The following is a 13997-nucleotide window of genomic DNA, read 5'->3' on the forward strand; positions in this document are numbered from 1 at the left end:
TCATCGAACTCGGACGCTATGCACTTATTGATGCATCAGACGTACCTTTGAAATATGTCGTATCGTTATGTCTTATAATAGCGCGACTCTATTTCAACTTGAAGGTGCGTCTGTGTATCTTTCATTTGTGATCTGTGTTATGCCCAGTGTTCTTCATCTCACAATTGCAGCATAGTCGCCCCCCCTTTCTGAAATCACTTCGCTGGTACATGAACGACAGAAGAGCGGGCTCTCTATGGACTTGCTGAGAAAAACAGAATGGTAAAAGGACAGGGTGCTTACCGCACGACCTGGATCTGCTTGTGGATGCTGCCAAACTGCTGTGCAAGTGACCTGGGAAGTCGTCTTGGCAAGGACGCCAGATCTTGTCATTACCATGTCAAACAGCCGCTCGTGGTCAAATCCAGAGAGCGCTGAGAACACATGTTTTGCAGTGGATTCCATCACTGCTGCGATTTATGACAATTGATGACAATGCGGTCAGTATTTTATGGCTACTCTGATTCCAACTGGAGCAGCAATGTCGATATATCATTATCACCCTCAGGCTACGCGATTCTTAATATTCCGTATCTGCAAACACACGCGGCAGTGACCAAAAGACATTGTGCATGCGCAACCGCAGGAGAAGTTCGCTATTTTCGATTTGTTTCACATCCACGCAGTCAGACACGACAAATTCACATATTCTCATCTAAGTATCGCAAGGCTTCTGGCATTCCAAGTTTCCGTAGTAGCAATCAAGGCGTAGAGCTGGTTGCGAAGCTGGCTACGGAGAACCCGCTGGATATCACCGATGGAGAAGTCGAATGACCACCCTACCTCAAGAATATTATGGTGGGGAAACTACCTCCGCACTTCTGTTAGTTGCTTTACAAGCTTCGCACAATTCGTGTGCAAGCTTTACATGTGACACATATCTGTTACTACTTGCATACATGCCACAAATTCATGCATACCTTCTACAATATTCTGTTCGGGGTTTGCAAGCCATACAAGGCAGTAACCGGCCGTACATGCAGCGCCCGCTAGTGATTCTTTTGTCGATGTTACACTGGCAGAAGCCAAGTGCGACGCTTACTCTGAGGTGTCAGAAGATCTACGCAGGTCAAAGTATATCAAAACGTGAAAGTTCATCATGAAACTCACGCTTGGCTGTCGGTTAATATCACCCCCAGAAGGAAGTCCTCAGGTGGAGGACCGAATGCTAAACGAGCGCTTGTCAATGTGTAAGAGCGCTCACAGAACTCACACAGCGGTTAAAGACTACAGTTGAAATGCTCATAATGCATGGACTTTGTTGGATCCTGACGGCGTTCCCATGTAATTGACCGCATAATGCATATTGCATAATGCATAACCTTTGCATAGCCAATATGCATTATGAGGTACCAAATTGATAGGACGGGACAATAGGTACAACAATGTATTGCATAAATTTATTGTTCTGCTTCAGTGGTATTGTCTCGTTCGACTATGTATAGAAGCTAGCAAGTAATCACGACAGTACGATACCACACAACAATATTTGTCCTGCTTTTGGAGGTGGTGACTCATCCATTGCAGACACGGTCCGCCACGAAATTGCCATTGTAAATGGTGAAGTTATCGAGGTTGATTCTGATGACGACGACGACGACGAAGCGGATCCATCAATCACTCGTCAAAATATTCTCGATTTGTGCCAGCAGCTTGAAGTTGGATGCATGCAATATGGTGATCCTCAATTTTCACTTGATTTATCATCACAACTTCTTAAGTTTCGCGCGAACCTACGACGCGAAGAACTACTTAATGCTAGACAAACTTCTTTAGAACGATTCTTCTCGGTATAATACATGTACTTCTGTAGGACTACTATGGACGATTTTCTGTCACACTTTTGGCGGAGGTCACATGCGTCACAATAGTGTGACACATATGCTATTGCATATGTCTCATAATGCATAACGTTTTGGCGGTCCCAACGGTATGCATTATGAGCATTTCAACTGTACTACTCTCAGCGCTGAACATTTCTCACCGCTCAGTCCCATTACTACCATTTACCTTTCTTCATGGATTCTTCACAGATAAAAAGGAAGATCAATCGCTTTCGAATTCTCATCATAGGAAGAGCGAATGCAGGAAAAACTACTATCCTCCAGAGGGTGTGCAATACGAAAGAGAACCCTGAAATATTTAATAGCGCTGGGCAAAAGGTGCGCATCATGATGCTAGTACGAGACTAATAGTGATCGGTGTCTCATCGACATCAGATCGATGCCGCTGTTTTGACAGCATCTAGAGAGGTAACGTGTACATGCATTAGTTGGCAACATAAACTGACATTTTCTCAGCGTGGAGAGCACGACATCGACAACGAAATGATATTCCAAAACAACCCAGGATTCATCTTCCACGATTCGCGCGGCTTTGAAGCAGGTGGCGAATCCGAGTATGACAAGATGAACAAATTTATCGCGGGCCGTTCGAAGCAAGGAAACATGAAGGATCGACTTCACACTATATGGTAATTGGTCGAGTTGACGACATTCACTGGCTCACTCCTTTGACATAGGTATTGCATACCTATGGACCAGGCAAGCCGGTGTTTTACTGAAGCCGAAGTTAAATTCTTCTCCCGCTGCGACACTGGAAGTAGTAAGCTTTCACCATCTGTCCGTTGTGAATCGAAATCATCGACTGATTCGCAACTTGAATCCTCAGTTCCAGTCATTGTAATATTCACCAAGTTCGACGCGCTCTACGCCGCCGAATTCACACGACTGATAGAAAACGGAATATCGAGGAAAGATGCTAAACAACTGGCTCCAAAGCACGCTGAGGAGTCATTTGCGAACGGGACACAAGTGAAGTTGCTATACGACCCTAAGATCATCCAACGGCCTCCCAAATGCCACGTCTGCCTCCCAGGTAAGCTGTAGATCATCAAAGTCTGATACATGATGACTGTTGATCCATTAGACATGAACAAGGATGATGCTGATTGCGGGGCACTCATCGAACGAACCGCTGGAACTCTGGACGATCAAGTCCTTCAGCAATTGTTCGTCTCAACTCAGCAGACCAACTTAGAACTCTGCATGACATATGCAGTTGAGAAGTATCTACCCCATCATTTGCCTGCCGCGAGCATTATTGACTATCGTCCAGGACACTTGCAAAGCTTGTTACCCAAGATGAGATGTCCTCATCTGGGGTTGAAATAGCTAAATTGGGTGCCTGGTTTCCACATATTTGGGTAAGATGATGGGAATATTCGAAAGTTGCTCTCATTTATGTTGGGTGTTCATTTGCAGGTAGTACGTCTGTTGATCCTCCTTCGTGCTCGAGTCATGCTGATCCAAGTCGTTGCCCACTCTTCGCAGGACGTGAGTGTCTTGATCCTCCTTCGATCTCGAGCCATGCTGATCCAAGTCGTTTCCCACTCTTCGCAGCCTGTGAGTGTCTTGATCCTCCTTCGAGCTCGAGCCATGCTGATCCAAGTCGTTTCCCACTCTTCGCAGGCTGTGAGTGTCTTGACCCTCCTTCGAGCTTGAGCCATGCTGATCCAAGTTGTTGCCCACTCTTCGCAGTTGGTGAGTGTGTTGATCTTCCTTCGATCTCGAGCCATGCTGATCCAAGTCGTTTCCCACTCTTCGCAGCCTGTGAGTGTCTTGACCCTCCTTCGATCTCAAGCCATGCTGATCCAAGTCGTTGCACTCTTCGCAGGCTGTGAGTGTCTTGACCCTCCTTCGAGCTCGAGCCATGCTGATCCAAGTCGTTGCCCACTCTTCGCAGGCTGTGAGTGTCTTGACCCTCCTTCGAGCTCGAGCCATGCTGATTCAAGCCGTTGCCCACTCTTCGCAGGCTGTGAGTGTCTTGATCCTCCTTCGAGCTCGAGCCATGCTGATCCAAGTCGTTGCCCACTCTTCGCAGGCTGTGAGTGTCTTGATCCTCCTTCGAGCTCGAGCCATGTTGATCCAAGTCGTTTCCCATTCTTCGCAGGTTGTGAGTGTCTTGATCCTCCTTCAAGCTCGAGCCGTGCTGATCCAAGTCGTTGCCCACTCTTCGCAGTTGGTGAGTGTGTTGATCCTCCTTCGATCTCGAGTCGTGCTGATCCAAGTCGTTGCCCACTCTTCGCAGGACGTGAGTGTCTTGACCCTCCTTCGAGCTCGAGCCATGCTGATCCAAGTCGTTGCCCACTCTTCGCAGGCTGTGAGTGTCTTGATCCTCCTTCGAGCTCAAGCCGTGCTGATCCAAGTCGTTGCCCACTCTTAGCAGCATGTAAGTGTCTTGATCCTCCTTCGTGCTCGAGTCATGCTGATCCAAGTTGTTGCCCACTCTTCGCAGCGTGTGAGTGTCTTGATCCTCCTTCGAGTTTGAGCTATGCTGATCCAAGTCGTTGCCCATCCATTGACAGGATGTGAGTGTTGATCCTTTCTTCGAGCTCGAGTCTTGCTGAGTGAAGGAATTCCTGATCCATTGGCAGAATGTGAGTATATCCATCCTTCACTGGCCTTGAGTCATACTCATCGAAAAAATTGCTGATTCGTTGATAGCTTGTCAGTATGGTCATCGTCTGTCGACCTCCTGCCCTGCTCACTGACGCAATTGTTGGTCTGTTGTCAGGGTGTAGGTCTCTTCATCCGCTGTCAACTTCGATCCCTGCTGATACATTGGCTGATCTGTTGACAGATTGTGAGTTGGTCGACCCGCCGTCAAGCTCCAGCCATGCTGACTGAAGACATCGCCCACCCGTTCACAGAATGTAAGTTGCTCCACTCGCCGTCAAGCTCGAGCCATGCTGACGGAAGACATCGCCCACCCGTTCACAGATTGTGCGCGCATCGATCCTCTGTCGAGCTCGAGCCTTGCTCACTTGTGACATTGCTTGTTCACTCGCAGATGGTCAGTATTTTGATCCTCCGTGGAGCTCGAGCCTTGCTCATTTGTGACATTGCTTGTTCACTCGCAGGCGGTCAGTATTTTGATCCTCCGTGGAGTTCGAGCTTTGCTTATCACTCACATCGCCCCCTTAACAGACTGTGAGTGTCTCATCCCTCGAGCCTTGCTCATCAACGACATCGCTGATCCATTGATAGGAGGTGAGTTTGTTCATTCTCCCTTGACCTCAGGCTCGAGCCATGCCGACCGAAGACATTATTCATTGACAGCGTGTGAGCGTATTGGTCCTCAGCAGAGGGACACAATTTTCAACTTTCCATCATGATTTTATTAGCTCTGGATTGATCAACACTATGGAGAGATGAAGTCTAGGATACTCTCTGTGGTATGTCTAACTGCTTGCAGACTGTTCACGCAATTCTGATTATGTAAATATGCCAGGCCTCTGCTTCATCACCATTTGAGCAAATTTTACAGCTTGGTTCTGGTGAATCTTCAGGCATCATTGCAGTGGACTTGCTTATTTTCAATCATTTAGCTGTTGTCATTATTTTAGAACACTCTTTCTACATTTTCATCCAGCGACGCCCCCTTCAGTACCAGCAAGAATCTGTTCCCTCTTTTCATGTCGCTTTCGAGCGGTACATGGCGTCTCCGCATGTAATTGCTGTCAGGGACGCTGTGAACACTGCCGTCCACGCAAATCGAGGAAACTCGACTAATCGGAAAGCGAAGCTACTGTTTGGACTTTTCCGGAGGAAGAAGGATTACTCGGGTTTACTAGAAATAATTCTTAAAATCGTTTTAGAACATCGCCTGCGTAAGGTTTAACTCTCATGATTGTGGCGATCCCGCTGATTTATTTGTCTTCAGCACGACCTTGATGCCAGGCAATGAATCACGACGTAGATGGTGCTTGGAGTCATATTCTGGAGGCAAATGAGGGTTTCTAGAACGGTCTGTCGAGGGCGGTTCAAGTTTTGACGGGTATGGCACTACCAAATTCGTACAATCATGCAATTATGGCACTTTCTCTCTGGTATAGCGTATACATGCGTGAAACATGCTGGTCATTTAGCTGAGACAGCGGTTAGGCCTACTGTGTCTCTAACAGTAGCTTGGTGTAACCTCACAAGTATTACTGGTCCGATTGGTCGGGTCAGAACTGCGTATCATTCTGCTCCAGTGTTTCTCAACCTGCATGAATTTTCAAAAAGACATCTGGTTTATTGTCACAGTGACCAAAAGACATTGTGCATGCGCGAACGCAGGAGAAGTTCACTATTTTCGATTTGTTCCTCATCCACGCAGTCAGACACGACAAATTCACATATTCACATCTAAATATCGCAAGGCTTCTGGCACTCCAAGTTTCCGTAGTAGCAATCAAGGCGTAGAGCTGGTTGCGAAGCTGGCTACGGAGAACCCGCTGGATATCACCGATATCTGGAGAAGTCGAATGACCACCCTGCCCCAAGAATGTCATGGTGGGGAAATCTCGTTATAATCTGCGTGTGTGGGGCTAGCCTAGGAGCATGTGAGAAATGACACGGCAGGATAGGGGGAAGACCTACATTCCTCACCCAAACTTGCCTCCTCGGCAAACACAGCACGACACTTCTCGAGCAGCTCATCTTTTGACAGGTTACAGGCCCCTACCTTGTACCCAATAATAGACCGAGGCTCCTCGGGTAGAATAACACTGGACAGACAACACGCGACAGCCCCGTGCATCATCCATACACAGCTGTTCACCTGAGTCTCGGCCGAATCAATAATACGACCCGCAGAGCAAACATCCTTCCACAGATGCGTGACATTGTGTTGACATCCCATCACACTCCATTTGAAAGCACGCCACGTAGGCTAAATGAAGTGCTACACTTATCTTCAAGAAGAAAACGCGGTGCATGACCTTCTGTCGGTTTATGGCAGTGACCCCTGACTGGACACCAGGACTTGTCACGCGGGAATTTGTTGAGAGTGTACAATCTTTTGGACGAAGTGGTTGGCGCGACCTATTGAATACATTATGCGACTGTCACTTGGAAATTTTCCATCCTAGCTGACTCATTGTAATACCAGTTCCACAATTCCGGAGCAAGCGCAGCGACTCTTGAGTTTTCTCTTGAATATAGCCTCGCTCAAGGCGGAGAATCCTTGATAGATAATAAGCACGTCGACCCTTGGTGAGAATTGCAAAAATCCACAAGCCCCCGTTTGTCAAACAGAAATGAACCACGTCTAAAATGCATGCATTGTAAGAGTGTGATACTAACAATGTTTGGCAGGTGTAAGCTAACACTTGAAATCACCAACTTACAGTGAGCCGGACGGACAGCATCACGGAGCCGCAATTTCCAATTCCTCCAGGCTTATATTGAGTAAGCTCAACGGCTTGAGCCATCGTAGAACGAGTGAAGCGATTCCCTGAAGACTGAGGTCCAAAATATCACTAATAGGCCCCATGACCTGCGTTGTAATATATGTGACTAAGTGGGAACATACAAAAATACCAGCTTGACAAACCTTTATGTTCTGTTCGCCAATAAATTTGCATGGTCCACAATTCCAACAAGGAACACCTGGTGACCAGTGTCTTTCGACGCATAACTAGCAAGTCTCAACTCGGGAAATATTGCGACATAAATGCTGTCGCAAGCAGCGGCAGCCCTCGTCGTGGATATCAGAATTATATGAACAAGGACTCGAGCTCCTGCCTCATTCTTTCAGATCGTGAGTACTGCCTCTTGTTATTAGTGCATGTGGAATCACTTACGTGCATGCTGAAATGGTCAAGAATCTAACAGCTCTTCGGGCGCGGGAATGGGTGAGAGCGCCTGAATGGTTTTCTCGGAAAACTTTGACCTAGATCCCTGGGTAACACCCGGATGCTCCAGGGTGTGTACCGTAACTGATAAACAGGTCAGGTGCTATAAGCCACAACTTGAAGATGTTATTACATACTTCAATGGCTCCGAGTCTGAAGGATTCGAGGAGTAATGGGCTAAAGCACGAGGGGTGGTGGTGGTAAATGAAGCAAAGAGCCTGACTCGGAGGGTGGGGTCTTTCAGTCCTGTCCAAGGGTAGATCAAGTGAACGTATCCATGTGAGCCGAGAAGCTAACCGGAAGGAAAGGAAATGCAAACGCCAAGACAGTGAACCACCTGGGCCTTCCCATGACATCGATGTCGAGACTCAGCAGAAAGACCTGTCACAGTGCAACATGCTGGTGATCTGTCTCCCTGACACCAGGTGGTCAACTACTAAGTAGTCGCCCACTGCCGAAGCTGAGATCTGAGAATTGAAAGTGCGTCGTTGTAGCCTATTAATTCTTGACTGAGTTTGTTGAACTTTGTTCAATGCTGACTGGGACCTGTTGGGTCGTTAATGGCCTGGGAGAACAATTCCGGGTCCCGACTACCCATTTGGCACTTTGCGCCGTCCTTCAAGTTATGTTTCAATTCACTTGTCTCTTGAAACCCTAGCGAGAAACGTGCGTATTGCATAGCAACACCACGTCTACTTTTAAGCTCCTGGACTCGCAGCTTATAGACCGCGCACGAAACTACTTCCCGACTTTGATCGAGGACACCCGCGCCGAATATACGAACAAGGTAGACCTGGCAATGCGTATCGAAAAAGTGCGTTAACGCTGCCACAGTGTGTAGGGAACAGAATCGTGCGAGTTGGTTGTATGATGGCGATACCTATTACCCAGTGACTCTCGGAGACCTGAATTTGGTCAAGAATGGTGATAGAACAGTGGTACGTCCCAACTTGATTCATATCCAGTGATTCGGGAATTACTGGAGAGAGTGCAATCCTTTGGGTGAAGATATCTTGGTTGGAATGAGCTATTGAATAGATTATGTGAGTATTACTTTCAAAATTTTTGTTGATCTTTGCTGATCCATTGTAATGCCAATTCTACGATCTCCCGGATCAAGCGCAGTGACTCTGAATCTTCCGATTGCCAGTTCTCCAACTGTAAGGTTATAAATGTTCGATTCATATTAGTATGCGTATTCACCCTCATCATTCTTGACGAGAATTACAAAATCCACGTATGCCTGTTTGTCACACAGAAACGAACTGTGTCTTGCCTGAAGTGCATATTAAGCAATGCGTATCATACTGATTTTGAAAATTCAATCAAACGCCAACACTTGACTGGCGCCCTCCGGCATGTGCTCGCACAGATGTCCGTCGTTTGCACGGATTGTGCATACTCAGCAATGTCGCTGGCCAAGTACATGCGAGTCACTGCTTAACACATAAGGAACGAACATTGGTTCTTCGTGTCAATTCGAGTGACGCCTTCGCCATCTCTAGTCAGCCATGTGTCGACTTGGGATGACGGATTGGATAACCCTTGAAACTGGCAGTCTCATTTTAGGAGGAATCACCACACCGCAACCATCATGACTTTGGCGGCAGTTTTGGCAAATGACAGAGGAATAGCATGGATGATTGTGGTTAAAGTAGTGATATATATCCTTAAATCGGATATGAAGAGAGGTTAAACTTGTCGATACTTGGCTTGATAGTAGATGATAATTCATCGATGCGCTTCGGGATGGAAAGACAGTTCCCCTAGAAAGGCCTAGATTTTTGAAGTCTTTCCAAGTCATGAGTGCAATTCACGGAAGAATATTTTCAAGCTTGCCATCCTTCGAATTGCCAGCTGTCCCCAGGTATTAATGGACAGGGGCTTAATTTTGCCACCGGATTCGCTGAGTCATCATAGCAGCGTATTGCACGTTGACACCGCCCTCATAAGACATGTGGTAGACAACTTTTGTTATGAACTAGGTATGCTTGTCGTTCATCCCGCAAGTTGTTGTGACGTCTGCCTCGATCCCTACTCTATCTCTTCAGAACCCGCTAATTCTCCACATGCCATCGCTTGTGGTCATATCTTCTGTCTCACGTGCGTTCCTACTCCCGGCCAGCTTACGGCCACCAATATTCATGTCTCTTCTCTCATATCCGACTCTTCAATCCCAGGTGCCTTCGCTCTTTATCACCAAGTGCATGTCCACTCTGCCGCAAAGCTTTCCAGCCAGATCGTGTCAAGAAACTTCACCTTGCGAATCCACCCGAACTAGACAACGCTGAACAGGATGCTATCGATGCTCATGCCAGTCTCCTCCTCCAGCGCATAGCTCTAGTCTCAGGTGAAGACACACCCGAGGCAGATGTTGTTGAAGTAGTCACCGAAGTGCAGGAATGGCTGCAGTTTCAACCGGATGACCCCAATTCTGTGAGTCCTTTTCATCACACAAATACGGCGTATACGGCCCCTTCCTGCCAATACAATTCTTCTCAAATTTCTCACATGCTGTATTTCTAGCATATGGCCCTTCGAGCTGCTGTGGCTTCCCTCCAGCGATACAAAGCACTTCAAGATCAGAGCGAGCGTGAAAAATTAGAATATCGTCGCCTCCGAAGCCAACTTCGGAACAACAAACGAAATGCAGACCACGACTCTAAAACATCTCGCGCAGTGGAAGAAAGTCTGCTTTCTAGGATTCAAGAAATAGAGAATGACCATGCTTTGTGAGTCTCCACTCGTAAGTTACATGACGAATATTTTCTAAATAACTTCTCTATTGTAGAGAGGTGATCAATTGGCTCAGCGGCATTTATATTGGACTTACCTTGCGTCCTCGTAGCTGTCTCAATTACATTCTGAGCTGGAAAACCTTAGAAATCCTCAATCCCGATACCGCAACAACGGTAATCCCCTTCCCCCGCCTCCAGAGCCCTTGCCTATCGATCGATTCCCGACCTTTGCAAGGCCCGGCGGAGGTCTTGATTCTCTCCTAGGCGGCGCTGTTCCATACCCTGCACCACCTCCGCGAGACAACACCACCCACGTTAATGGCGATGCCCACGCATCAGGATCTAAGGGAACAACCTCAATTCACAAGCCAGTTTCTCATCCCCCCAAACCCCAACCTGTACCAAATACCAGACCTCCCGAGGCTCCTCGGGTAGAAGAGCACTGGACAGACAACACGCGACGGCCCCATGCATCATCCATACATAGCCGCGCACCTGAGCCTCAGCCGAAAATAAACATCACGACCCGGGGAGCACACATCCCTCCCAACGCTATCCGCATCAACCCATCTCCCACCTGGGCAGCGCGTCCCCTCGTCGTTGAGGATCGGCGATCTGACGACGAGAGAGAGCTAAGGCGCAAAGAGAGGAACAGTATTAGCGTCAGCGTGGACGTGGCGAATGATGTGTCTACGCGGCTAGCCTCCGCCGCAGCTTACATCTCAGGCTATGGCTCGGGGTATGAATCAGGCTACCAGCTAATCAGCGCTCCGTATGTTTCGTCGACCGGTGGCAACGAAAGGGCTTTTCCGCTGCTAGAGACGCAATCACCGGAGCAAGTTACGGATGCTTTGGGCTTGATGGGCTCGTCGGGAGAAGATCATATGACGCCTGTACCTCGAGCGCGGCCTGTTCCGAGACGGGCTGTGACCGAAGCGGCTCAAGTGGATAATGTTTCTAGAAGTCTTTCAGATGTGTCTTTGCTCGGTACGCCAGCGCCTGAGAATGGTATGCGACGTCGAGCGACGGTGCAGAACGTTGGTCAGGCGATCCGAGTGGATAATATTTCCAGAGGTCTTTCGGATGTGCCTTTGCTTGGTACGCCACCGCCTGATAATGGTGTGGGACGTCGAGCGGCGGTGCAGACTGTTGGCCAGATGCTTGGTTTAGATATTGGGCTATCGCTGTCGAATGGGAATGCGGTAGCAGGATCGTTGCGTTTGGATGATAGCGCAGCTGGATTCGCGCGTCTAAACGATGGCGCACCGTCCCGTCCTGTTGACGCCCAAATCCGCATGCCCAGACCCCGAGCACTCATCCCTCCCCTAGATCCCTCACCAGACGCAGAAAGCCCAAGAAGCGCCACCACATGGGGAACCTTGTCTACCTCACGAGCAGGCAGCATGGATCACCTCGGCCTCCTAGGGCTGCACAACGGTGGCGTACGTGGGCAGGGGAGCGTCGCCGGCGAGTCCATAATAGGACGACTAGAGTCCGACGAGGATACTACAGATGATGACGGGGAAGATATCAGCGTGACACCTGTCATACCCATGCCTACTGCTGGACCAGATGCATTGGGTCTTATTCTTGAAGATGGAGGGGAAGCGGATTATATAGCGCGAGATGAGGAGTGGAGGTATCGTGCGCAGTCTTCGTATGCTGCGAGTCGTACTTCGTATCCTTCGAATCGCACTTCGTTTCCACCTAGTCACACATCACATCCACCAAATCATAACAACAACTCGCGCCCATCAAATCGCACCTCTCATTCCCAATCCTCACGCACCCAGCGCGCTCAATATGGTCGACACACATCACAACCGAGGGGATACGAAGAAGGGACGACGACGCGCGTTCCCAGTGGCAGTACTTCATATACGAACACCAACGCGTTATCGCTCCATTTTGATGCTTCGCTTGCGATGCACGATCATGCCATACGTCCTTTCACAGGCGCTGGGAGTGGTTCTTTTACAAGTGCCGGGCATGGTCCGTCTACAAACACCGGACATGGTTCTTTCACAAGTGGGGGGCATGGTCCTTTTTCAAATACCGGGAACGTCGACGGCCCACAGATCGTTGCTCCTACCCCAATCGTTGGCGGGCCTAATATCGCGCATATGTGGGCTAATCGTACATGACTGGGTGCTTCTGATCGTTCTTTTTTATCTGGAATCTGGAATATCAGGGATTATCCTTCTTTTCCCCGTTGGTTTTTTGTCGCTGAGTTTACTTACCATAAACATAACATAGACCCTTGTTTGCTACCTGTCATATCTGTTCGTTGTTGTGCTATCTATCTCCTTTGCTTGGATTGTTGTATTATTAACTGTTTCTCTCATTCAGCGCTGTACGTCGTGATTTGTCCTAACTGTAACAGTCTGTCGATCTTGATCCTTTTCATTGCCGTCAATTTCATCAGATGAGCGGGTTGAATTCGGCTTTGATGAGATCGGTGCTATGATACTGGGGTTTTGAGATTATCGCATGAGATGTGATGAGCTGCCTTACAATGTGAGTTTGTTTTTCCCTACAGCTAGCTGTGGTGCGCATCAAGTGACTATTGACATGGATTTTGGGCAAGCAGCGGCGATGGGTCAAGCGATGGTCACTTAATCTTAACTAGTGGGCACGAGGCTCCCGCGATGCGTGTGTGCTATGCCGCTAAAGGCGCTATGATCACCCCCGTCATAGTCTGTAGATTACGCCCTGATGTGCCTGCATGGAAGGTTCCGTCAAAGTCACATTTAATATTAATTGCTGGAAGCGATAGCGCGTCCTTCCATAGTCTCCTATCTTTGGTAAGTACCGTGTTTTGCTGCATGCTGCGGATCAACTGAAGCGGCGATGTTGGCTTAACTGGTGAAAACACGAGGCTCTCGGCGCGTGTGGTGTGCGAGGCCAAAGACGCTTCCACTGCCAGCTCGTGTAGGTGATGCAGGTCAAAGACGGCTGATAATCATTGCAATTGTAATACCCCTAGTAGCATATTTTCCCCACGCGGACCGAATAGCAAAGAAGACGGCCAATATTGCGTATGTACGTTGCATGTACGTTTTGCATGTACGCCATCTCTCGTAACTGTCAACCGCGTCACGCCGTTGCCGTTGATTTCAATGTCATCAGATGTGGCGGGTGGAATTCGGAGTTGAGTGCGATTGTCCGACTTTTTATAGCACTAGTGTTTGAGTTTTGTGGCGCGGATCTGCGATAAACAGTTGACCGTGGTCACCGCATCTGTTTGCTTAACTTGTGAAGGCACGAGGCACCCTGATGCGTGTGCAAAGTGCAGCTGAAGACGCTGGTCATACCTAGCCTCGGAGATCCTGGACAGACAAACACTTACGTCTGGTCTGAATCACGCAACTTTATCAGTACTCCATGGAAACTTCCCCAGTCATTAACATTAATCATGACAGTGATAGCGCATAGTTCCCTATCTTGGGCAGTCACCCTGTGCTGGCTGATTGATCTCGAAGAGATAGTTGAAATTAAAAGATACTATATCGGGACAGCAGTGCAGCCATCTGCGTCCA

General features: G+C 48.3%; 6 protein-coding genes across 6 annotated transcripts; 5 read left to right on the forward strand and 1 right to left on the reverse strand.

The window, feature by feature from the left end:
* Window positions 1–1564: 1564 nt before the first annotated feature.
* On the forward strand, window positions 1565–1855 carry DEU56DRAFT_824408 (uncharacterized protein; the record flags this gene model as incomplete). Its single annotated transcript, XM_041354249.1, has 1 exon — window positions 1565–1855. A coding segment is annotated over one exon (267 nt), but the record flags the coding sequence as incomplete, so codon positions are not given.
* Window positions 1856–2057: 202 nt separating this feature from the next.
* DEU56DRAFT_743611 (uncharacterized protein) lies at window positions 2058–3212 on the forward strand (the record flags this gene model as incomplete). Its single annotated transcript, XM_041349021.1, has 5 exons — window positions 2058–2201; window positions 2292–2512; window positions 2561–2643; window positions 2710–2916; window positions 2968–3212. The coding sequence occupies 5 exons, from the start codon at window positions 2058–2060 to the stop codon at window positions 3210–3212; spliced, it is 900 nt and encodes a 299-aa protein (XP_041204641.1).
* A 511-nt stretch (window positions 3213–3723) lies between these two features.
* DEU56DRAFT_704569 (uncharacterized protein) lies at window positions 3724–4359 on the reverse strand (the record flags this gene model as incomplete). The annotated part of the gene is made up of 1 exon (XM_041347373.1): window positions 3724–4359. A coding segment is annotated over one exon (636 nt), but the record flags the coding sequence as incomplete, so codon positions are not given.
* Window positions 4360–4963: 604 nt separating this feature from the next.
* On the forward strand, window positions 4964–5215 carry DEU56DRAFT_824433 (uncharacterized protein; the record flags this gene model as incomplete). The annotated part of the gene is made up of 1 exon (XM_041354250.1): window positions 4964–5215. A coding segment is annotated over one exon (252 nt), but the record flags the coding sequence as incomplete, so codon positions are not given.
* A 36-nt stretch (window positions 5216–5251) lies between these two features.
* On the forward strand, window positions 5252–5774 carry DEU56DRAFT_916405 (uncharacterized protein; the record flags this gene model as incomplete). The annotated part of the gene is made up of 3 exons (XM_041357854.1): window positions 5252–5275; window positions 5332–5710; window positions 5764–5774. The coding sequence occupies 3 exons, from the start codon at window positions 5252–5254 to the stop codon at window positions 5772–5774; spliced, it is 414 nt and encodes a 137-aa protein (XP_041204644.1).
* Window positions 5775–9631: 3857 nt separating this feature from the next.
* Window positions 9632–13094, forward strand: DEU56DRAFT_566103 (uncharacterized protein). The gene is made up of 6 exons (XM_041346840.1): window positions 9632–9823; window positions 9901–10156; window positions 10247–10452; window positions 10512–10515; window positions 10569–12975; window positions 13046–13094. Exons 1-5 carry the CDS (start codon window positions 9708–9710, stop codon window positions 12600–12602), a joined length of 2616 nt encoding a protein of 871 aa, XP_041204645.1. The 5' UTR covers window positions 9632–9707; the 3' UTR covers window positions 12603–12975; window positions 13046–13094.
* Window positions 13095–13997: the final 903 nt, after the last annotated feature.

Source organism: Suillus clintonianus (assembly GCF_016758775.1).
Source record: "Suillus clintonianus strain FC179 chromosome Unknown DEU56scaffold_85, whole genome shotgun sequence".
Taxonomy (NCBI): Eukaryota; Fungi; Basidiomycota; class Agaricomycetes; order Boletales; family Suillaceae; genus Suillus; species Suillus clintonianus.